Genomic DNA, 8,905 nt, shown 5'->3' on the forward strand with positions numbered 1-8,905 from the left:
CCCGCCCCCTCAGAGGCTTTCTCACACCTGCCTCCGTCTGTATCTGAGATGACCGTCTGTGTTTTCTTTAACTTCTCCATGCCCTTCTCCTCACACGAGTGACATTGAAGGGACGGTGATTGTGCGAATGTACTTGTAACCCCATTCCCAAGGCCCTGGACAAGGACAGATACCTGTTTAACAAAGGAGTGAGGCCGCTTCGTGGAGCCTCTGCTCTGAGGCATCTTTTAAAATCAACCTCCATTCAGCCCTGTACAGCGGGCATCATGTTCCTCTGTGTTCCTGGATGTGTTTGAAGAAAACACAGAGGACGGTAATGTTACTGGGTGTCGGAGCGTAATGTGAAGAAAGAGGCAGACACAAAGAACTCGCCTGCTTTTCTTAGCCCAGTCACGCACACGTCATGCACACGTCAGTATCATGTGTGCGGCTGTGCCCATTTACTGACTGCCGGTAGCTGCCCCTGTGTGTGCTGTGTGTGCGGTATTGGCCAGGGCCGCGTTCCGCTCCGTGTGGAAGGTGCGTACCTGTCTCCTGTGATGGCGGGCCTGCTTGAGACATAACACACATTCCGCCCTCCTCTTCCCCCCCCACCCCGGCACCCCTGCTCCCTGTGAACTCTGAGGACTCAGTGCCTCCCTCGCTGGACAGAAAGATCTGGTTCATGTCAACTGTCATGTCAAGAAGCGGAGTTTCCGTCAATCACTTTAGAAAGTCCCACCTCCGTTACCCAGAACAGCAGCCGCATTGTTAATCAGGGGGTGGCGCAGAGCTGGGGCTACATTCTGACTCCCGCACGCAATGGCTCTGTCCGCTGAGGCACCTGCGCCTCCTCCCTGTGCCCCACCTTCTCCGTTTGGAAACCAGGGACACGGATACCCAGACCCCAAGGTTGTTGCCAGGACGAAAGTTGCTGCGAGGCGTTGAGCACCGTGCAGAGCAGAGCGAGAGGGACCCCCACGGCTGTTGTTAGTGTTTCTGCTTATGTGAGCTTTTAGCTCCATTTTCTTAGCGAATTTTTAGATGAACTAATTCTCGTGTTGGTCAACATAACACTGTGGTTCCCTAAACACAGTGAAGGCAGTGCCTGAACCTGCCCGCGATACTGCAGGACGGCATGTGCACTGGCCTCAGAGTGCACTCAGCCTCTCTCTGTGCCTGGCGGCGTCCACGCAGGAAAGAAAGGCTGCTCTTCTCCAAGGTTAGTTCCTTCATCCAGGAGGGCTTTCCGTGTGGGGCGCGTGTCCTCATTCCCCGGGCCCAGCTCACAGGAGCCCCCGGGCGCCCCTCTTCCCGCTGAGGCTGGAACGTGGGCTGTGCTGGGGCCTCCCCCAGACGTCCCTGCTTCAAACCCAGGTTAAGTGGAGCAGAGGCGGCCCAGGGGCCACGGGGCCATGGAGGCCATGGGGGCCCCAGGACCCACAGGGAGCCATCTGTCTCTGGAGGCAGCACTGGCTGGAGGGGTCAGGGAGGGGCCTGGTGGGAAGGCAGCGCCTTGCTCACTGGAATGATGCCAGTGACCCCGGATGGAAGGAGAGTCCTGGTCAGCACAGGAGGGAGGCACTGCTGGTCGGAGGCCTGTCTGCGTGGAAGGAAACACGGGCAGAGTCTTGCACCTGCTGAAAGGTGACTACCTCCTGGTGCTGGGCTTCGGTGCAGCCGGGACCAGCATCCACGTAAGCGCCAGGTTAAATGGAGGAATAAGTGACAAGTGGCTTTTCTACCAGTCGCCTTTGACTGGGGGCAGCTGCACATTACATTTTGTCACATTTTTGTCGTTTCGCAGTAGAACTTCAACAAACTGTGACAGGTATCTGCGTGCTTGCTTGGTTTACAGAGAGGCTTGGCAAGTCCTAAGTAACCTCTAGGCGACAGGTACCCGGTCACATCAGAGTGTGGGTCCATGATTGCCTAGTTCAGCAGCCGGTGGTTCTGTTTAGTGAACACCAATTCTATGAAAGTCTTTTCAAACTCATCCCCCTAACTGAGATAGGACATGAAATCTTTTCTTTAAAAGCAAAGAAAGCATCAGTGGGATAATTAAAGACCCACAGTGCTCATTGATTAATGTCGCTCCTTAACAAATTGACTCGGATATCCCGGCTGGAGTGGTTGAGCATCGTCCCATGCAGAAGGCAACTGATAGGTGTTTCTCACATCGATGTCTCTCTCTCTCTTTCTCTCTCTCTCTCTCCCCCTTCTTCTCTCTAAGAATATCCTCAGATGAGGATTAAAAAAATGATTCATGTAAAACCTTTTACACAAATTCTTAAAATCAGGAGACTTCAGGTGGGCTCACGCAGTAAAAGGACCGCGCATCAGGCCGGCTGCTGGGACCTCGCTTGTTTCCGAGTCCAGCAGGCGCAGCGGGCTGGGTCCCTGTCCACCGGAGGGAAGGCCAGCCCACTGCTGGCTGCTGTGGTGCGGGGCCCAGGGGCACGGAGAGAGCGGGGACCGATCTGAGTGGGGGGGGAGGAGGAGGATGGCGCTGCTTGCTCTGTGCCTTGCGTGTTCTGACGCGGAGCCCTCCCTCTCTCGTAGGCGAGCGCCCCTACCAGTGCCCGTACTGCGAGAAGGGCTTCAGCAAGAACGACGGGCTGAAGATGCACATCCGCACGCACACCCGGGTAAGACGCGGCCGGCCGCCCGGTGAGGACGGAGCCAGGCTTCCTCACGGAGCGCGGAGCTGACCTTGGGCAGATCAAGGCCGTGGGTCTGAAATTGCGTGTTTATGTTTATGATGGACGTTGGCATTTTTTTAAAGACAAAAACACCCCCAAGGAGTCCTCATTCTTGGAACTGTGACTCGGCTTTCAGGAGTCGTAGGAGTTACCAGCGACAAGCTTCCCAGTAAATAGGTTGTCACGTTAGTAAAATGTGAACATGGGGTCTGGCTGCGTGCTTGCCAGGACCGCGCCGGAACAGAGGTGTCAGCAGGCGGCCATTCGTGCAAACGAGCAAGCATATTGGCAAGAGAGACGCTGAGACGGTGTACGCTGTTGGGGGAGGTGGAAGGCAGGGATGGTTCGTGGCTGGTCAGCCTCTCTTCCCCAGGTGCCCCCTCTCCTCTCCTGCACCCCTCTGCTGGGCGTGTCACCTGCCACACGGCTTTTCCGGACAATCGGAGGCTGTGGCTGTCTCCTCGGGCTCATTTTGATTGGGCTCCATCTGTGGTTCCCTGCAGCCTCTTTCTTGCGGTTCCTTTAAAGCCTGGCCTTTGAAGTGCCTGTGGTCTGGGTAGAAATGAGCACTTTTTCAAGTTTTAAGAGGTGTGCCTAGTCCTCTGAGAGCGATTCGAATCCAGGCCTCTCTGGCTTTACTTCTCACCTTAGCTGCAAAATAAAAACTTTAGAGCAGCGGTTCTCAACCTGTGGGTCGCGACCCCTTTGGGGGTCGAACAACCCTTTCACAGGGGTCGCCTAAGACCATTGGAAAACACATATATAATTACATATTGTTTTTGTGATTAATCACTATGCTTTAATTATGTTCAACTTGTAACAATGAAATTGGGGGTCACCACAACATGAGGAACTGTATTAAAGGGTCACGGCATTAGGAAGGTTGAGAACCACTGCTTTAGAGAAAACACGTCATCACCACATCCTCTCCAGCGTGAGGGCACCCCAGCCCCCCGCTGCGGCGCCGTGGCCGTGAGATGCCCTCGGAGGCCCGTAAGGACCGTCCTCCTGGTTTTGTGACGGGTGAGGGGCGGCTCCTCTGCGGGTGAAAACAGATCCCCTGGTTCCCATTCACGATGCCGTGCTTGTCTTATACGAATATGAGCGACTGGGCCACTTCCTACGGATAAACTGACTCCTTAAACAGGACAACGACTTCAGTGCACATGTTCAGAATACTGTTTCACAATGGGCCTTAGTACAGAGGCGTGACTTAGCTTCAGTGTCATTTACTCATTTTTTAAGTGTACAGTTGTCACAGACGTGCCAGGCATGTGTTTTAAAGATGCCAACCTGCCCTGGCTGGTTTGGCTCAGTGGATAGAGCGTCGGCCTGCGGACTGAAGGGTCCCGGGTTCGATTCCGGTCAAAGGCATGTACCTTGGATGCGGGCACATCCCCAGTAGGGAGTGTGCAGGAGGCAGCTGATCGATGTTTCTAACTCTCTATCCCTCTCTCTTCCTCTCCGTAAAAAAATCAATTAAATATATATATAAAAAAAATAAATCAAGCATGTCAAATTCTCGGCCTGCGGGCCACATGTGGCCCACAACGAATATTAAAAAAAAAAAAAAAAGATGCCAACCTGCAGGCAAAGGGGCCTGGCTTCTCTTATCAAACCTGGAGATGCCCAGCCCCTGGGCATGTGGGTGCAGTTCCCTGCCTCACCGGGGACAGGGCTGAGCAAGTCGCTGCCGGAAAAATACCTCGGGTTTCCCCTGAGACAGTGGGGTATTTCAAATTCAACTCATTTGTCTTATTACTTTTTAATAACAGATTATTTTAGAAGTTTTAATTAAAGCTTATTAATGAGAACAGTGAGAATAGTTAAAATAAATACAAAGACCACGAAGTACATGCCAGGTGCTGTCCGGGGCCTTCACACGCATTAACCTCTGTGAGGCTCACAGGAGCTCACTAATGCATCTCACATGAACTGCAGCCTCCGGGGGAAACTGAGGCACAGGCCAGCTGGGGTCAGGTCCCAGGCCGGGCTGCAGCGGCCAGCCCCTCACCTTCCACACAGTGGCCTTGGATTCAATGAAATATTCTGGGTGCCACCAACTCTCATCCCCTCTCCTGTATATTTTCAAACCAAACTAACTGCAGCAATAACCCCACATTTCTTTTCTTTTTTTAAAAATATATTTTTATTGATCAATGCATCTCACACGCACTGCAGCCTCCGGGGGAAACAGGCACAGGCCAGCGAGGGCAGAGCTGAGGTCAGGTCCCAGGCCGGGCTGCAGCGGCCAGCCCCTTTGGTTCAATGAAATATTCTGGGTGCCACTGACTCTCATCCCCTCTCCTGTATATTTTCAAACTAAACCAACTGCAGCAATAACCCCACATTTCTTTTCTTTTTTAAAATATATTTGTATTGATTTCATCCAGGGCAACCCCACATTTCTAAGTCTCGCGTTCATTTGCATACCTGAGCCTGGACTCCAGGACCCAGAAGCAGCCTCGGTATCCAGGTGCAGGTGGCACCTGTCCGGTAGGGCACACAAGGAAATGGAACCTGACTTTGATGCTGGGAGCACCCAGGCTGGGCCAGGAGCACGGGCTAAAGACAGAGTCCCCGTGGGTGTGGGTAGGAGCAGCAAGGTGCAGCGTGAATAACACAAGCCTGGCGGGTTGGCCTGAGACTCCTCTTTATTTTTCTTTCTCACGTGTTCGTGTGTCCATTGTATTTGATCGCAGGCAGCTCTAGCTTCAAATCCCGTTTCCTGGGCAGTGGATACGTGCAGGCATCCTTTGTGTTTTAGCGATACTTTTTGAAAGCGGTTGAAGATGATCAGCTAATGCAATCAAATTAATATCAGAACCAAAGGAGACTTTAAACGAGTTCTAGAGCAGTGGTTCTCAACCTTGGCTGCACATTAGAGTCATCGTCTAGAGGAACAGTCTCTACAAGTTCACGTTTCCCCAGTACTATTTGGGTTTTAAAGACACAATCCAGAAAAGGTCCCGTCCCGTGGGGACCGTTAACGTGCCGGGTTCCGTTTCGCATTCCCATTGCATTCGGTATCTAAGAGAGCTCTAACTCCAGACATTTTTCCGGTCCCGTTTCAAAAGCTAATTTCAGTTTCATTGCAACAATGACAACAACTAATTCACTCAGCAAGTCTCATCTTTAAGACGCTCGGTGGGTCCACACACCTCCCGCCCAGATCTGCATCCTGGGAACAGGCTCTACAAGTTCACGTTTCCCCAATACTATTTGGGTTTTAAAGACACAATCCAGAGAAGGTCCCGTTCCGTGGGGACCGTTAACGTGCCGGGTTCCGTTTCGCATTCCCATTGCATTCGGTATCTAAGAGAGCTCTAACTCCAGACATTTTTCCGGTCCCGTTTCAAAAGCTAATTTCAGTTTCATTGCAACAATGACAACAACTAATTCACTCAGCAAGTCTCATCTTTAAGACGCTCGGTGGGTCCACACACCTCCCGCCCAGATCTGCATCCTGGGGTTCCTGCCCGGAGGGGGCGTCTCAGGGAAGGAGTGCAGAGCCCTCGCACCCTGGGCCCTGTTTATGGGGGCAGCACGGCCCCAGCGGGGGAGACAGTCCTGCTAAAAGCCTCCGTGGCTGAACCGTCATTGGTCTTCCATGGAGAGCCCGGGGGGTGCTTCCTTCTGGTTTCAGCACGTTGACTGTTGAGTTTCCTTGTTCCTCCACTTTCCTGTGAGGCTTGTAATTAGTTAAACAGCAGTTTCACCTGCTTCCTCCCGACCCTCTGGTGGCGTCTGCCTCTTCCTCGCGCTCCGACAAGGGTGAGAGGCTCTCGGGGGACCTCAGTCCACACCCGTCTCCTGATGTCAGGCTCGCAGCAGTGAGTGACACAGACTGCCCAGCTTCCTCCTCGCCAGGGCGGGAAGGGGGGGAGTCGGGGGGAGGGGAGGTGACGTGCTCCTGGGCTTCATATCCTTAGGGCAGTGACTTATTCGCAGCTGCCTAGGGTTGTCGGACTCACTTCTTCCACTTAACAGCAGTGAGTGAGGTAGACTGCCCAGCTTCCTCCTCGCCAGGGCAGGAAGCGGGGAATGGGGGAGGTGATGTGCTTTGGGGCTCCTACATCCTTAGGGCAGTGACTTATTCACAGCTGCCTAGGGTTGTCGGACTCACTTCTTCCACTTAATGGCTGTAGATTAGTTTTCTGCTTGGGAGGGGACAACAGCAGAAACTCGTACCCCATGTCCAGGTGGCACCTCCCTCCCTTCAGGGAGGCTCTCTATGCAGGCCCGTGTGGTCCTGGCCCGTGTGGTCCTGGCCCGTGTGGTCCCAGCCCGTGTGGTTCTGGCCTGTGTAGGAACCCCTGTGGTCCAGAACCCTGGGGTCCAGGCTGTGAGGGCAGTTTCTCTAAAGGGCTGGGTCTCCGGTGCAGGCTGGTCCGGTGGCCGGGGCAGGACCTTGGTCCAGAGCCCCTGATCTCTCTCCAGGCTCCTCCGGTCCCACGCATGTCCCATCCTGTCCCTCTCCCTGGGTGACGGAGGATGTGGCTTTCTGGGGAAACCGAGCCTCTGTTGGGGCTGGTTTCACACTGTGGACACCGTGGCTTGAATTGAAACCAGGACTTTAACACAACTGGAGAAGAAAGAGGGACATTCCAGGCCTTTAGGACGTTCCAGACGCTGCACCCTGCATCTCCAACCCCTGCATCTCCTCCCCCTGCATCTCCACCCCCTGCATCTCCTCCCCCTCTGCATCTTCTCCCCCTGCATCTCCTCCCCCTGCATCTCCTCCCCCTGCATCTCCTCCCCCTACATCTCTGCTGTCTGCCAGGTGGGCCTCACCTCACCAGGAAGGTCCATGTCGGCTGAGCCCTCCCCAATGATGTCTGACGTCCCTCGTGAGTGCAGGGCACCAGGACCCCGGCTCCCCTGGAAATCAGGGCCTTGGCTTCATTGTCGCGACCCCCTGAGCCAGCGTCCCCTACGGTGAGGGAGGGTGCGTGCTCCCAAACAGCCATTTGTAAGTGTCCCTTCACAGAAGCTGCTGTTTGTGACCATTTATCACCGGAAGCTTCACGTCTTAATCACTTTTGATTTTTATCACGAAAAGCACCTGGGCCCGTTAGGAAGTTATTTCAGAACCTGTGTGAGCGCCCCTTTACACCCCAGTTACTGCGCAGGCTGGGGGTCTGCGTTCCCGCTGCCTCTCCGGCTCCTGTGCGGAGCAGCAGGGCAGCTCTTGCAGATACTAAAATGCAAGCCGTTGCCGGTGGTGGAAGGAGTGGCAGGTCTTCATGTTGTTCTGCGTTCCATTCCTTCTCCTTTATGGAGCTTCCTGTCTGCCCTCAGGTTCCCAGCGTGGGAGGGTGACAGGCATGTATGCTGGCACCTTGTCCTCACACCCTGTGCCCGCCCCGCCCCTGCTCCCCACGACAGTGCTGTCTGTGTCCTGGCCTGGGCACTCTGGGTTTGTCCGCAGCCTCCAGTAACTGACGGAGCAGCTTGAAGTCTGTGCAGACACCTGCCCAGCGCATCCTGCAGGTGAAGGGTGGGGCCCAGGAGGCCCGGTGCTGAGGGAAAGGAAGCGCCCGGGTGCAGATGCTGGAGCGGGAGGCGGGGGCTGTGGGGCGTGGTATTGGTGTCTGCAGCCCCTCGGGAATAGGCAGGGGTCTGGGGACAGTCATGGTGGAGTCCCTGTGGACACGGTGAGGCCTGTGGGAAAGACTCAGAGGCCAGTGCTGAAGCAGTGTGTGGAGCCAGGCTGGGTGGCTTTGGAGTTGAGCCTCGGGGGAAGGAGGACGGGCGCTTGCAGGCCCCTGAGTGCCCGGCCACAGGAGAGGTGCCACCCCCTCTGTCAGGGCGCCCAGGAGGCTGAGTGCAGGGTGTGTGAGTGGTCAGAGCCAGTGGAGAGGGAAGTGGAGACAGGCTGCCCTGAGGACCAGATGAGTCCCGGAAGCACGTCTTGTTTGGTGTGACGTGTTGTACTGTGATCAGGAGGGACACCATCCGCTCCTTTGGGAAGTTTGCCCTGAAGTGACGCTCAAGGGGGAGGGGCGGGGTGGGCTGCAGCCAGGTGACCAGCACAGGAGCCCCGCGCTGCCTGGGGAGGAGAGACACCTTTGAGAGCACTGACGAGGTGTGGACCAGTCGTGTCTATCAGGAGGCAAATAACACAGAGAGGTCCTGATGAATGTGGGGTCCTAGGAGGGCACTGTGGGGCTTGAAGATGTCCCCTAGGCTTAGGGGGCAATGAGGTCTGGGGACACCTGTAT

The 8,905-nt window shown here is 55.0% G+C and overlaps 1 protein-coding gene across 1 annotated transcript in view; it reads left to right on the forward strand.

The window, feature by feature from the left end:
- The window catches only part of PRDM5 (PR domain containing 5), a 126,992-nt gene that overhangs the window by 100,236 nt on the left and 17,851 nt on the right, over nucleotides 1–8,905 (forward strand). The window contains exon 13 of the mRNA XM_014541054.1: nucleotides 2,542–2,627. Within this exon, the coding sequence (XP_014396540.1) occupies nucleotides 2,542–2,627 (86 nt within the window). The remainder of the gene's footprint in view (nucleotides 1–2,541; nucleotides 2,628–8,905) is intronic.

Source organism: Myotis brandtii, unplaced genomic scaffold (assembly GCF_000412655.1).
Source record: "Myotis brandtii unplaced genomic scaffold, ASM41265v1 scaffold2591, whole genome shotgun sequence".
NCBI lineage: Eukaryota > Metazoa > Chordata > Mammalia > Chiroptera > Vespertilionidae > Myotis > Myotis brandtii.